The 16,249-nt window shown below is 34.7% G+C and overlaps 1 protein-coding gene across 2 annotated transcripts; it reads right to left on the bottom strand.

Annotated features, from left to right (window-relative positions):
- Nucleotides 1-29: 29 nt before the first annotated feature.
- On the bottom strand, nt 30-14,383 carry LOC126380685 (major facilitator superfamily domain-containing protein 6-A). 2 transcript variants are annotated; one of them, XM_050030252.1, is made up of 14 exons: nt 14,109-14,383; nt 13,725-13,805; nt 11,972-12,110; nt 10,968-11,190; nt 10,113-10,284; nt 8,960-9,177; nt 7,896-8,109; nt 7,405-7,502; nt 5,977-6,133; nt 5,312-5,496; nt 4,882-5,137; nt 4,490-4,701; nt 3,434-3,626; nt 30-445 (listed from the first exon to the last, which is right to left on the bottom strand). In XM_050030252.1, the coding sequence occupies exons 2-14, from the start codon at nt 13,795-13,797 to the stop codon at nt 369-371; spliced, it is 2,217 nt and encodes a 738-aa protein (XP_049886209.1). In that variant the 5' UTR covers nt 13,798-13,805; nt 14,109-14,383; the 3' UTR covers nt 30-368. The 2 variants fall into 2 exon arrangements, with proteins under 2 accessions (XP_049886209.1, XP_049886210.1); XM_050030253.1 differs by lacking the exons at nt 13,725-13,805; nt 14,109-14,383 and adding an exon at nt 11,770-11,902 and having other exon boundaries at nt 11,972-12,107.
- Nucleotides 14,384-16,249: the final 1,866 nt, after the last annotated feature.

Genomic DNA, 16,249 nt, shown 5'->3' with positions numbered 1-16,249 from the left:
TGTTCACCAACAAGAAAAACAACAAATGGTACCCTAGACTAGTGTATCAATATAATTAAGGAACACGATTTAAAATATGATTACATAATAATATAAATCCATTTCATTCTATTCAACACACTCTGAGCAATGATAACAGTCTAACAAATAGCACCTACACAATTAATACGTAAACAATCACAGTATATTTTTACATCTATATACTTATAGAAACCAGTAGTTACCCAGTTATAAGTGTTAATTTATGAATCGTTTCAAATACCTATACAGCTTAATATTGAAAACAATTCAATAAAGTATTACAAACTTATGAAAGGTATTAATATAACTTATTATAAGTCCCCATATTTAAATGTACACTTTTTGAGTTAACTTCCGTCAGTCATATCTTCTAAGATGAATACCATGTCATTTGGCTGCTCATACCGTATCACTGATGAGTAACCTGTACACAAAAATGATAGAATGAAGTATACTACATATTACTAGACGGACATGCACGAATTATGACAGACAAAATTACATTCATAAAAAAATTTGGAATGTACTTGCTTTTTGACGAAATCTTTTATCCACTAACACTGTTGACTTGACTCCCAACCTGTTTTCGAAGGTATTCTAGGAAAAACCACGAACTAGTACCGATAATCTAAAATATACACTACCTAACTTATGGAATCAGATAGGTATTGATGATGATCTTCAGACGAACTACCGGTTCATAAAACTGAATCAAAATAGAAAAAGAAAACACAGGTAAGTAAAACTATTAATAATATATTTCGTACAAAATCCTTAAATTTAAGTACGTATTGGGTTTAAAGAGGAACTTAAATAACTGGACTATGTCGGTTTCGGAAAATATAATTAAGATATTTTTTAACACTGTATTACTTCTTAATTTTGTACATGATTACTGTAAACTACACTTCGTTGAATGAATACTACAAACAAAAGTTTAAGACAGCGACAAACTTTCAACTAAAGAAAAGTTTTAATTGAAGAAAAATACAGCCACAAAAGATAATAGGGACAACACTAAATAAAATACTGGAAAAGAAAATGAAGATACCGTAAGTAAACCATATTTCTAGAAAACAAAAATTATCTAAATAATCACAGCACTTGAATTCGAAGAAACTTAAGTAAGAAAAAAACGGAAACTACGGTTGGGATGAACTCGACAGAGAAATAACTAAATGCACATAAAGCAAAGTGAAGAAAACATAAAGAAAGTATATTCCAAACTTTTCTATCTAAGCACCCTTTAAGAGCTGAATAATTTCTACTTACTATAAATGCATGCTTACTAAAAATGGGTAAGTACTTTATAAAATACAAGTTCATATATAAAAGTCATTCTTAAAGTAAGTAGGTATATCAATATCAAAGTTGGCACGGTATAGATTACACTACTATAATCTAATATGACGTAAATTAAATAAGTATATTATAAATATAAAACTATTAAGTGTGTACAATATTTTTGCGAAAATATAACAAATACCTATATATTCGAATCAAAATCGAGAAAATGGTAAAACTTCAGAGTTGGTACTTTATCAGTCCGTTTTGAGCGAATTACCAAACACAGCCTAGATAACTTATTCTATAAGTTTATACTAAATAAGTCCCTTATGTCATATTTTTGTTAATCGATCCGCTGTCATACAGGAATCTTCACTGCAATGTACATTTATTTATGATTCACTAAAAAGTCTATTTATATTATAATACAATAAACGTATCTGGAAATCTATTAGTGTTAATTTTGCATTCAAAATGAGATGAGATCTTTTTTCTTATACTTTCAAGCTTCAACCTTATTTCCTAATGGTTGATCTTCGATTACTTCATTTTTAGGGGCAATTACTGGATTATGAACTGCAAAAGAAACTACTTTTATTAATCTCAACAACGTCTATATAATTTCTAATTAAGTACATGCATAGATGAGCACAAGATCGTTAATCATTTAATCGTTAACTAAGGAAAGTATTGGTGCTGATTACAGTACACACCATCTAATTTTATTTTAAGTTATACCTGTCATTTTCTTATCCGCCGAAAAGGAAAGGGACGGGCAATCGACAGGCATAAATTTAAAGGAGCTCACGTCAATTATAGGGAGAAATTTAAAGAACCCTCCCAAAATTTTATTTTGATCAATAACCCGACAGAATTAAGTTGACAGCACACGTTAAACGTGTTGCATATCAGCATATCATCATTTTTATACGCCCGGGTTATTAATTAATTTTATAATTAACAGTTGTCAATCATCCATCCCTTTCCTTTTCGGCGGATAAGAGAATGATGGGTCATCATCATCTCCCTAGCATTATCCCGGTTCTCACAGGGTTCGATTACCTAACCTGAAGATTTGACAGGTCCGGTTTTTACAGAAGCGAAAGCCTGTCTGACTTTACAACCCGCGAAGGGATAACCAACCCAACACAGGTTAGGTCACATACCTCCGAAAATGCATTTCTCGGGAATATGGATTTCCTCACGATGTTTTCCTTCAGCGCTGAGCACATGATAATCAGTTATGACCTAAACATGAATTCGAAAACAAATTCGACAATCATTGGTTTAGGCCTGTGCTGGATTCGAACCTGTTCAAAGCGAGAGGCAAGCGTTCTAGCAACTGGGCTACCACGGCTCAAGAGAAAAACGGGTATAACTTCAAATAAAATTAGAAGGTGTCTGTCTGCAAGAATCGGGGTCAATATTTCAAGTAACAGCTATCTTTTAAGTTACCTTTATAAATTATTAACTGATTAACTGACTCATCTTCCGTTAAAAAGGCAACATGCATGTTTATTTATCATCTTCATAAATTATTATTAAAAACTCTAATGAACCACCCTCCTTCATAATTTAGTTATGTGCCTAAACTACAAAGTTCCATACCAACTTTTTTATAACTAAATTACTAACGCAACGACGCAAAAAATTAAATTTCTATCACGACCTTTTTATTCACGATTAACGTTAACTTGCGCTAAAACTTCTCAAATGTAATACTAACTTTGAAGTTAACTTTATTATTAACGGATTATTGACTAACCGAGTTATCTATTTGATTAACGGATCCCAAGCTATAAGTACGTGAGTAACTGAGTATTAACTGAGTATCGCATAGTATAAAATTTATGGATAAGTCAATGGCCATGGCACATGAGAATGGGATTATAATGTTAATGTGAGCTCTCAAGTTCTACAAAGTAAATGACGACAATTCTTAGAAAGTATATAGGTATTTGAAGCTAATATTGTTAACTTTTCAAAATCATCATATTTTTGGATAGATTTTGTTTTGCTATTGCAGATACCGATTTTGTTAGTTAGATATACAAATTACACGAATAATCCTGGAATTATTTTAGTTGCATCTTAATATGAAATCATTCATCAACATTATTTTTACCTTGATTGACTCCAGAGCGGTCATTATTGTCTTTGATAAAGAATTGTATAATAATGTGGGTGACACAAAATATTAAAGAGCCGATCCCAAACCATTGAAAGGTTTGCCAACCCCCATAGTTTTGATATAATCTTCCTCCAATAAAACTGCCAAGTGAGGTTCCGACTCCTTCAAATATCGCTCCAATAAGACCCTAAAAAAGAAATAAAAGGTATACAAATTAAATTGATGCATAATGAATGACTTTGGTTAGTATTTAACATACGTATAGAAGTGAGGAAAAAACAAAAGAATCCGTTAAACCGCTTATCATCTCTATCAGGCATTTTTTTAATACTAGGAGGAGAGTGAACATACACACAGCTTTTTTTGTGTAGATTTGCCGCATACGGGATTAACTACTTGGTCGGACAAATGGGGAGCGCGGAGGTCTCTCACCCGACACAAAATTGAAGACAACAACAGGTTTGAGGATGCCCAGTTGATCGCTAATCGCAGTTGAAGACGTCGTCTGCGAGGATTATGTTGAAATAATCAATCGACACTTGACTAGTAGGTAGGCCGATAGCGATAACCGCTGATTCAGGGAAATCGTCGACGACACCGGCGGGTTCAGTATCGGGGAATCATACACATAGTAATTACATGCATCTATACCAAAATAGCTTGCGAGTTCAAATGTATGCATACATTTTCTAAGTATGTAAGTAAAAAAAGCTTATTTTATTATATTTATTTCCTATACGTAGTACTAATAAAATTGATGGGAAAACAAAATAAGTACGTTTACAGCCTACTATTAAGTGACAACGTATACCGCTAGGGGCTAAATGCCAATCTAGTGATACTATAGACATTATAAATCAATAATGGGTCCGAGGGCATATCGTATAGGTCAATGAAGGGATTACATCCGGTACCAGGCTGGTAAACAAGGTTTATCACATCGATCTAAAATCTTTAATACTGAGTATACTGCGAGTCGCAGTCTGTGACTTTCTGACAGGAATTACGGACGGGAGATTTGTATCTACATGTATAGTACGTATTTTATACCTGCACTGTAGTTTCAGTTCCCGGAGGCGAAACCACGTTAGCATATGACGTCATTGTGGGATAGAACATGCCAAAGGTAATGCCTTGCAGCATCTCTATCGGCAGAACCCACCACGCGTTTGTGAGAAAGGAATACAGTAAAAACCGAACTCCAAACGCAAACAGAACCAGGCTCATCATATTTACATGCCCTAATTTTCTGAGGATATAACCTGTAATTAATAAAATTAATTAACACCTACGTTTTGCCTTGCATAATACTTTATTACTTATTAAAAAAGTGAAGAAAAGCGTTATCGAAAAGCTAAGAGATCAATAATAAACCAAATGGTTTATCTGAACGAGTGAGGGCTCAATATGTAGTTAAATAAGAATTTTTAAGTTGCACTGACCTGATAAAAACATGAATGGAATTTCGCCACCGAAAGTTTGAATGGCACTAACTAAACCTTGTAAGCTCTTTACATACTCTGTTCCGTCGCAAGACATAGCTGCTATGTCTTCCAAGTGCCAAAATAGAAACTGCCAAAGAAGTCCTGTACAGAGTCCTACCAGTATCGTCCAAACCATATATATAAACGTGGGTATTGAAGCGAACAGAGTGCCGACGTCTGCAATAATATTTAAGGACATTTTCGTTGATTCCACCTGAAAAGTGATTATCGGTAAATTGATTGACATACATAAATGGCTATTAACTGTACGAACAAGTTCTGTTTCTTTCTCTTTCATTCTCTCAATATTACCTACACTGAAGTTTCTCCCCTCTCCCACCTTGGGTTGTTGTACTTAGTATCTGCAATACACTCAACAAAAACTTACTTTTAGGATGCAGGAAACTGCAATATCGCCAATCATGAAGATGAACATGAGTACGAATGCTACCGTGTAATTTTTGTATGCACCGTCACTGAATTGGTCAATTAAAACTCCTGTTAATAGAGAAAAGGTGCCCCAACCCACGGACCCCCACAGTCTCTGCTTGCCATAGAGAGAGGGCTTATCGCCTGAAAACATGGATAGCAAATCACTAAACTGGTATTTTGTAATTATTCTTTTGTAGTAATTTAGAGGGACAAATGTACTACAATCCGTACTTATAAAATACGGCATTGTACGGCACGCTTATTTGCAGTGTAGGTCTTAAGGAATAAGAATGGCGCATACATTTGGCATAGTTTACTGACGAGTCCTGTGTACAGCAAAAATCATGCACCACTAAATTCGTTTATCGAATATTCACTGGACTTGTCAAGCAAATCGAAAGAACAATTTCCTTCGTGGTACCGTCTCATACGTCCACGCTCGGTGCGTGACATATGAAAAATCGCGGTAATTCGTTTTTACACAAATGACAAATAACCGAAAAGCGTTCAAAAAACCTGCAGTACAATGCCGTGTGAACCTAGTCTTGGAATTATTTTTATCATCCCGAAGCAGGAAAGGGATCTTTGTTCGAAATTCTAAGAATAGTTTTATCTACTTACCAAGAAGATTGAAGCAAATAGCGTCGCCAAATGTAACGACGACTGCTTGTGATGACCAGTTTATAATCATAAAAATAAAGAACATCCAAAATTGGGTGGTGAACTGAGAGCCTGCCTGACTCGAGCTCTCTGACGCCGTTTGGATAATTTCGTTCACCTGTTGAAGGATTTACTAGCTAGGTATAGGTATTTAGGTATTCAAGTATACATAATAAATAAATAATCTAAAAATCCCACAAAATTTCTAGGATCAAGCTGCAAGCTTAATGCATACAGAAGCGCTACCGGAAGCTTTCTAGGCGGATGCTTATAAGTACGAATCGACGTGGCGCCGCGCTGTTTCTGTGTTAACGCAAACACAATAAAAACAATCTTCCGTGTAAATGCGCTTCTGTGTGCATTGAGTTGTAAAACATATTTTCTTTTTGATTCGGATTGAGTCACGTTATACTTCGCAATAGCAGTCACATACTAAAATATAACTAAATACTCTGGATAATTTACAAAACAAATACATTTTTACCTTTTTAATACGAAAAGGGAGCTTATAACGCATTTTATTCATTTAAAGTCATTTTATTCATTTAAAGAAAGTAGGATAAAACCAAACCGTCGCCTTCCTTACATACTGAATACAAACCTTGTAACCGCCTTTTTGAAAAATAATGACTCATATACCGTTAGAGAGATTTCCGATAAAGTAGCTAGATAATTAAATTACTGAGCCAATCAACTACGGAAAATGTAGACAGGAAAGTCAAATTGTAATTTAATTGACCTCGCAGGTAGTATAATTTGTAAACCAGGGTTTTTATGGGATTTATTTATCACATTTTATCACGAATTAACGGCCTCTGTGGTCCAGTGGTTGAGCGTTGGTCTCACGATCCGGAGGCCCCGGGTTCGAATCCCGGTAGGGACATTTCACAAAAATCACTTTGTGATCCCTAGTTTGGTTAGGACATTACAGGCTGATCACCTGATTGTTCGACAGTAAGATGATCCGTGCTTCGGTAGGCACGTTAAGCTGTTGGTCCCGGTTACTACTTATTGATGTAAGTAAATAGTCGTTACAAGAGCCATGTCAGAGGCCATTGACGGCTCAATAATAACCCTGACACCATGGTTGATGAGGTCGGTAATCCGCCTCATAACCCACACGACAAATTGTAAAATGGTAATCGACGAGAACGAACGCTTAGCTAGGAATACTTTCGTAAAATATAGGTAAAAAAAAAAACAATCGCATTGCAAATTAAATAACATACGCATTTTTGTAGAAAACCACGCTGTCACAGTTTCAATTGCATAAGGGATGACTTATAAATAGGCATAATATAATTATAAATCAAGACGTTTTATTACATCGATAAACGATATGAAAAAAAAAATACATTCCAAATTCAAAGGGTAGGTATTTATACTTACCACACTATTGTTGCAGCTTATTTCACATTCTGTATGAAAGAGTTCAGCTTCCATTTGATATTGCGCTTTCGTTACGCAAATCGGGTAATGAGTCGACCCTGAAATTTAAAAGCATAAAAACAATACAATTTATTATTTTATATGCTTAATTAATGGTAAAGAAAATCCATACGCGATGCGTTGAGCGACTTATCACGCCGGGCATGCCATCAACGTCTACTACATCCTTTTCAACTATATTTATATATTATTATATAGGGGGTTGACTGCAACTATTGACACTTGGTTCACTATACAAATATACTTTATACCACCAAAAATACGAAAAAGAAACAATTATAACAGGAGAACACATGGCAATTGGCGGGCAACCAACCATAAGGAGAGGAAACTACGTAAAAGTTAAATGATGACGGGTGCAAACTCAATACAATATAACAAAAGCTCACGACTTTATTCCCAATTGGGCTAGTCAGAGGAAGTCAACCCACCATCAGGCAAACGTATGTGGTTTAGTTGCATGTAAATGCAGCTATCCATGGCTAGGGCTGTCCAATGGCGTACGGAACCCACAAATGACAGGTTTTTAGGGAAGTTACTGCCAGCTGTGGTTTTTGGATGGCAAGTACTTGCCATGTCTGCGCCCCATCCATCGCAAATTGACATCAATCGCCAAGGGGTTTTTTGATCAAGGTCACACGATGCCTGAAAACATTAATTATCAATTTTATGAATAAATAAAACACAGGATTTTTGCTGTTTTAGGTCCAAAGAAGTATGCGCTATCGGGAAACGAACTCAGCTTGTTTCTGTACAGCTAGTAACTGATATTCTTTTACTACATTATGATTGTAATTCGGTTTATCGCAATTTGCAATAAACTACGTCATAAATGATACTATGATACTCAGTGCAAGTGTATTTATTACCTATTCAAATGGATAGAATTTTTAATTTAGTTATTAATTTAACATAGCGGTGTTTATTAAAATGTATGAATAAACACATTTTACACATGCTAGGTCCCCTAGAATCGAGATAAACCAGCTTAGCGATTAAAATTAAAAGCAATAAAATTGCATCTGCAAGGTGGTACTAAATATGAAAAAAAAATGCTTCTATGCTGGACTGGGAGCGAATAAAAATCATAGAGCTAGTTCAGTTGCTTATCTTTTGGGATAGTTATATCGTAATAATTTACATATGTGTTGTGTTGTGTCCTTTCTTTATCACTATTAATGTGCTTAGGACTTTGCATCAAGTGTGGCTTGCCTTGTCGTTTCCGGTAGCAAATGAGATGGATTAAAACTTGTCACATGATAGCAGATTTCTAAATCTCCCCTTTTTGCATGAGTGTCCCATAGACGGTGTTTACCCACTCAGTTACCACGACTCCTTGATCATGATGCTGCGCTGAATGGCGTCTCGATGAGGTTGGAACATGTTACTCGGATAACGGCTAAACGTGACGATCAGTTTAATAATAACATAATTAGGATTTCACTGGTGACTTCGAAGGATTACGTGCTGGTACCACAGGTAATAATTTACGTACCTTACATTCACTGTTCACTTGCTGTTTAGTCAACGCTGTAAGTTGGGTCGTGTCATTCTTGCAGAGGCGGTAATTCATCATTTCATCTACACAAGTCATATTGGCCTTTTCCGAACCTATTGCTGTTGAGAGATTCTTGTCGTCGCAAGTCAAACTACAGGGCTCGTTCACATCGACATACCCGCTACCGATGTGACAATGAGGTGTGTACGTATAACCTGAAATATGAAACACAAATGAAACTCTTTTATCAAAGTTCAAACTATACTCTCTTTCTACTTATAACCGTCCGTTTTGCTTCACCGCGGTCCGGTAAAAAAATATGTATATTGACATCGTACTGTGAAAACCTCGGAAGCTGTAGATTGGAAGAGTTAAAAACAATACTTGTAGAGGCATCTATGGCTTCGAATGCGAACATCCCAAAATAATGCTTGTATAATCTTACTAATTCGGTTCCTTGCAAAAAATATAATTTGACAGCTGTTCCTTCTCCTGTTAAGTTTGGTTATACACACTTACAAGGTTTTTACAATACGGTAACCATATGTAAGTCAGTGGCTTCTGTATAACAAGATATATAAAGTTGTCATATCTGTATTGAAAATATAGGTAAGTATACACATAAAATATTGCATCAATAACGCATTGATTGATTAACAGGCGTCCAACCAATTGAGATGATTACCGGGTCAAAGACAAATTAACTATAAAATGGTAATATTGAAATATAACCCAGTCTAAAATGATCGAAAAACATCTCTTTTTCCCATTAGATTACATATTTTTGTTAAGAATAACGTAACAAAGAGTTCGACGATTGTTCATGTTTATTGATGACGTCATGCTTTTCTATTTTTCATACAAATTCCATAGAATTTCCTCGTTTTGACGTTTCTAATCTCATTTGATTGGGTTCTCATATACCTTATTTAAGTAGAGCGTTGATAGAGCGGAGCGATAGTTAGCGAAGAAGAGAACTAACGAGACTCAATTAAGTTTCAGAAAACTCTTTTGCCTCAGCTATGCGTCTAGGAGAATGGGATGATTTTATAGGCGAAAGAATCCTTTAATTGACTATAAAATTTTCCATCAGTAGACCTTACAAAAAATATTCTATAAAACGATCACAAAAACTAATATTTAGGTTTACCATTCAACGTAACATTTTGTGTCGCGATGTAAGCGCAGTTGTCTTTCAACGTAACGTTGTTTACTAACGACGTGTACTGTATGTTATCCGTATTGCTGTAACAGTATTGTGGTATTTTCCAATGTTCGCAGACGGTCTGCCACATTTTCGGAGATGACATATCACAGTTCATCTGAAAGGTAATAAAATAAACATGACAATGGAAAATATGACAATGACATTGAAACAAACGTTTTTTGGTAAACTGATACACACTTTCGCGACTTACAGACGGCCACTTAAGACTAATGTAAGACCGAAAGGGGGTTGGGGTCAGCGTCAGATACGAATTGATGCGGGACGAAGAGTTACCGTTCTCGAGTTACGTAATAATTATGCGTTATTCCGATAAGCATCCAGATATTGCGAGTACGTACCTACAGTGAATCATGGAACACAGCACCAGAATCGGTAACGATAATTTTCTACATCTACAACGACAAATAACATACCTAATGGTACACATGCATCACGTGTCACTTAATAATATTGTCATCGAAATATTGAACATGCTATCAACATTCAGCTTGAATTCTCTCATAAATACAAAAAATATATGGGATTTATAATAAGTCCACATTACAACTGAGCAATTACTCAGTCAAGTAGTAAAATTTTATTTCCTATATTAATTAACTGTTGCGCGCATCGTCGCGGTTATTTTCAATAAGAAAATCCGTATCTGCACCTCTGGTAATTTACTCTAGTCTGTTTTTGAAAAGCTCGCTGCTATGTTCACCTATGTGCCACTAGTCAATTTAGGAGTGAAAAGGTAATAGAATAGACAGCTAGGTACATGATTATAACATCACTTACATCACATGAAGTTGTAGTTTGATTAGACTTCCCAAGTGTCGTGATTTTGCAATGATCCACTTGCTCTGCATTGGGGTAACATGATTTTATCTCTGTGATTCCATTACCACAGTCCAGCTGCACAGATACGCTAGACTTGTTTTCTGGTACCAAATATATCGCACAGAAACTCAATATGGTTAGAACTTGAAATATTAAAAATATAGGTTTCTGTATTTTGAACCTGTAATTAATAATATGTTATAATTATTTAATATGTAAAGATGTGGCCAAAAGGAGTTGAACTGTTATTTGTATTGTAGGTACGTACCCTGCTAGTTATTGTTTTCGTAGATAGTAGGTAAGTATTTATAAACTGTAGGACAAGTGTACCCCATTAGAAGCCCTATAGGTACCATGGCAAAACTATACATAGGACTATAATGTTTGGATTGTGTACCTACCTGTATACCTATATAATGACCAAACTATCACAGTATAGGTAGGTATATCCATTTTGACGAGTTTGATCATGTGATAACTAAATACTACAGATTAAGATACGAGTTTACAATGATAAAATTTGATACGCCAGGATTAAGTAATACCATTGGGTACTATAAAAGTATAATTACAAAAGATTATTTTTCCTGGTTCAAATTATGAACCTGGTTCATATTTTAATTTGATATGTATTTACTGTTTTAGACTTAATTTAATAAATGTTTGAATTAAACACATGATTAAGTAGGTATGTAGGTAAATCATGAAATAAATGGTTTCGTAACAGTAACATAATCTACTTAGGTAGGTAGGTACGTACCTACATAAAGTCACGCCTGTGCCTGTATCCTCCTTACATCAAGGTGGACAGAGCCACAAATCATGAATAAAATATACCGCAGCACAGCCTCTCTTCATATTCGTACAAGTGTTTTAAGAAATTTAGGCAGGCACTGCATGTAAAAAAATATTTAAATGTTTACTTAGGGTCTGGAATATGTAATTATAAAAATTATACCAACCTGTCTGCTATGATACCAAACGATGGTTTTGCTATGAGACCAAATATTGGCAGTACTGTGTATATCAACCCCACAGTTGCTGATGAAAACCCTAATTGTCGAGCATACACAGATAGGTACGGAACCAATGGTCCAGTGCCTAAAACAACAATTATGGTTTACATTACTTTGCGATAGCATAAAGCAAGTACACATCATCCATTAATCTTAAAGGCAAAGGCGATGAAGTGATACCTATATTTGTATAGGTGCATCTGAATAAAGGTCACCTGAATTGTTTTGGGAATGAGTGTCTGGAGACTATACAAATAGTGAAGGAATGCTGTTACCGGCAGTAGAACAGAAAAAACAAGTATAAAGATTAGGTACTTATTGTCATATGCAAAATAACTTAACCTCTGGTCCGACAGAAAGCTCAATGAAGTGTGGGGGGTATGTGGTGGGTACACAATTCATCTTGCGATGGATGTAACTCTGACTAGCCCAAATGGGAATATAGCCGTGAAACATAAGTTCATATGCAAATTAAAATCCTGATCTCATGAAACTTCAAGTACACATCTGATGTCGATTGTAGAATGTTATGATTAATGTGTAGCCTACCTATCTTAGCAACATAATAAGCAAGCTTTTGAGTAATTTAAATCATAAATTGTTTATTTATGGCTATCTGGACAAATTTGGAGCGAGTTTAGAGTGTAGCCGGGTAGGTAGGTACTTGGATTGCTTCAAATGTAAAGAATATTGATTAAACAAATTTCTGAAATGGCCTATAATGTAACTAAATATTATCAAAGCATTAAAATGAGCTATAATAACAGTAAAAAAACAGTAGAAAAATTTTACATTGACATACACAAATTCAGACTTGAAACTGCAGTGATTATGATTGTGTTCTGCTGATTCATACATAAAAGACTGAATAGAAATGTTAATGTTGCTGGTGTTAGATTACCATAACAAAATACAGTGTCATATGACTGCATATTTCCAGAGGAAAATTGATATTTAGAGTAAATCATTTCGTTACAAATAGCTATATTGGACTAATTAATACCAAAGTTAAAAGTCTTATTTGCTGTACAAATTCAACCAATACTAAGTAAATAAGTAAAAATTACAGAATTTCTGGTTTCTGTCTTAATAATTAATAACTTTTTTTCTTATTTAACACCACACTTTTGCTATAACATTTCTAATGGGGATAAAAATAAAATAAAAAATATTTGTATATTATGTAAAGCTCCTTTCCCCTTTGTGATTATAATATTTTATGTAACATTTGTGTAAGTCGGTAGTTAATCATAATGTTGGTTGCAGACTGTGACCTAAAGTAAATTAGTTTAAGCTTAGCTCACATGGCTGACATTCCATTCAAATCCAGACAAAAAACTAAATAATACTAAAGGAAAATTTGTTTAGCCATGCAATCTAACATAGCTTAGTTCGGTATTTGGTATCTATATGGTATGGTATCGGTCTGCAACCGGCATAAATTGTAAGGCATCTTGAATTTTGCTAAGAATGGTACGAGTTCCTAAATAATTCCGAAATATCTTCAATAAATTGTCAACATACATTAAACTTACCACATTTTCCCAGAACTACATCAATTTTCTTTTTATTATTTTGTGACTGTTAGGATCCCAGTATTTTGTGTATAGTTGATGCTTTATAAATGTGTTATAAAACATTCAATAGACTTTCTACTAATTGTGTAGAGATTTTTTTTATAAAAAACAGTAGTACTGACCTGCATTAAATAGTAGGAAGTGACCTTTTATAGGTAATAATTTTTTATTCACTTTCATGTTTGATAGCAGCATTTACAGTCCTGAAAGTGAATTAGGTAATTGTATTATCATCAAAATCCCACATATAAAGTCAATAAAAATACAGTGGCATGATGTTTAAAGTTTTAAATACTCTAATTACTTTTATGATTGCAACAAACACATTATTAGGTACCTAATACTTTTCTATTAAGTCTACTACTGAAGTTTGTTACTAGGAAAACATTCTAGAAATTAAACTAATATTAAGGAAAAAAACTATTATTCAACTAAATAAGCAATACGTGGGGTATTTTGCGACAACAAAAAATACCTTGACATTTAAATTCAGAAAGAAAACTCACTTCACATGTGCACGCTAATGAATCAGCAACAGTAAACTTTTGTAACTAGGATCAAGTTGTAATCACTGAACAAGAATTGGGTTACTAAACGTGATAAAAGATTATCTGTGCGTATAGATTTTGTAACCGGTCGGCGACGAGCTGTTATCGCAATGCAATCGCGTTCATGTGGAATCAAGTTTTTAATAAAACAATACACCGTTGCTGAGTGCTCATAGCGTGGCTATGTGCACTGCGCAAAACTACGACTGTGGTAGTATAATTCTTATTAGTCTGTGACATCGAGATGGTACAACAAAACAGCTGTCACTGTCACTGTCATGAATATTACTTTTTTTTTTTTTGGTTGATTTTCCCCGAAGAGCAAGGCAAAGGGAACTATGCCTATACAGCCACGTCTTATGTATTTTTTTCTTGATAATAATTAATGAAAAGATGAAAGGTGATGACGATGAATGATGAAACCTAAGCCCCCACCTTCGGAGCAGACTCCTACTCCGAACCCAAACGAATTAACTCAAAACTGTTTATTGAATATTTCGATATACTAATAACACTACGTATCGCGAATGTTTTCCGACTAATTTAATGCGATCATTAACAGCAAAACAGCACTTCGTATTAATTATTTAGATTATTCAATGAAGAAAGCAACCGTCCCGTTCCCGTTCCCGCCAAAAAGTCCATAAATATTACTTTGACTGGCGTAGTGATGTTCGCAGCACAATCTATCGAACTCTTGAAGATTGCCGATACTAAAAGCATTTTTTTTTTTTTTTGATAAAAGCATAATAACTAGGTATGTTTTATGAAAGTTTAGAATAGATAACCATTAATGAGGTGCTATCCAGGCCATGATCCCCAAAATAATAAGATGGTGCTATACAATGTTGCATTCGTTTAACCTTCTAATTTCACGCGTAACATTATTTTGCTTCTTTTTATTTGTTTTTTGGGTATAAATATAAATGATAACCTCATTTTTACACCCAGGCACAACACATCTTCCACCCATTATTATTCTGATCTAAATAAATACTTTACAGTGATTAAAGTTAAAGTCTGCTTACCCCGGTGGGAAATAGGCGTGAGTTTAAACATCTCATACAAAAGATATCTTAGCTGTAAGTTAACTTTAAGTATCTTAAACATAATAACATTTAAGCGAACTCCACTCCCACAGACAAACCGAGGAATTGGTTTTGTGGGGTTTTTATTGTACCCATATTTTCTGTATTTCTCATGAAAAATAAACATTTTACTTTTACTTACTTATGTATGTATGTACAGTGATTAGAAAGTATACGTTAATATGAAAACCGATTGGTAGTACAAATTAATCAATCACATGAATATCGTTGTGAAGCTGGGAAGCTGCAATCAATAATTTTGGGCAGTTTATTTGTTTATTGTAGATTTACCGCTTATAGCATACCTATGAAACAATTAATCGACCCATTAATTGGTTTAGCTCGGGCTTCGCGATTTTAATGTAGTCCAAAGAGCCTGCACCATTTTTCATAGCAATCATCACAACAAAAACTTACCAGCTACTTTGCTCAACATACGTCTCTATCCTTCCTGCGCCTATAAAGGTCTAACCTGAGCTGTGAGACTAATACCAAACGCGACAAATTATATGTAATCCTCGCAATCTTCTTCTTTCGTGTGGGTTGTGAAGTCAATGACCGACATCATCAACTAGAGGGTTAGTCGGCAGTCTTGGCACCAGTGTCAGGGTCACTAGTGAGGCGCTACAGGCCCTATAGTATATTAGATAGTAGTTGAAAATTCCACTTGATATCAACTCAGAATCGTGGTCTGAATCACTCCGCAAAGTTTTCGTTACGATGTCACTAACATCGTGTATAATATATTTTTTAATTATTTCTGCATCCTAGCTGAGCTGACTATGTGTAAGTAGGTAATAGACGTATTAGTACTACACTACAACTCTACATAGGTATGGTAGTTGTTTAGTAGGTAAGCATGATACGATGTCTTAATAAGTAAAGGCATACTTACCAACTACGAATTTTCATGGCACATTTTTTGTGTTATTCAACCTATTAATAAACGTTGCCAAGTCAATATTATTTTGCTTTGTCTGGCATTGTCTTGTATAGCATAATCAGTGGGTT

This window comes from Pectinophora gossypiella, chromosome Z, assembly GCF_024362695.1.
Source record: "Pectinophora gossypiella chromosome Z, ilPecGoss1.1, whole genome shotgun sequence".
Taxonomy (NCBI): domain Eukaryota; kingdom Metazoa; phylum Arthropoda; class Insecta; order Lepidoptera; family Gelechiidae; genus Pectinophora; species Pectinophora gossypiella.
The sequence above is the reverse complement of the archived record's forward strand: the minus strand, read 5'-3'. Positions and strand labels throughout refer to the sequence as shown.

What these genes read in the sequence shown, in the direction of transcription:
- LOC126380685 (XM_050030252.1), bottom strand. Translation starts at nt 13,797, where the DNA reads ATGCTGCTATCAAACATGAAAGTGAATAAAAAATTATTACCTATAAAA. An exon ending in ACAAAATGTTACGTTGAATG is followed by an intron (nt 9,178 to 10,112) that starts GTAAACCTAAAT and finishes TTCATATTTCAG; the next exon opens with GTTATACGTACACACCTCAT. An exon ending in CAGTTTCCTGCATCCTAAAA is followed by an intron (nt 5,138 to 5,311) that starts GTAAGTTTTTGT and finishes ATCACTTTTCAG; the next exon opens with GTGGAATCAACGAAAATGTC.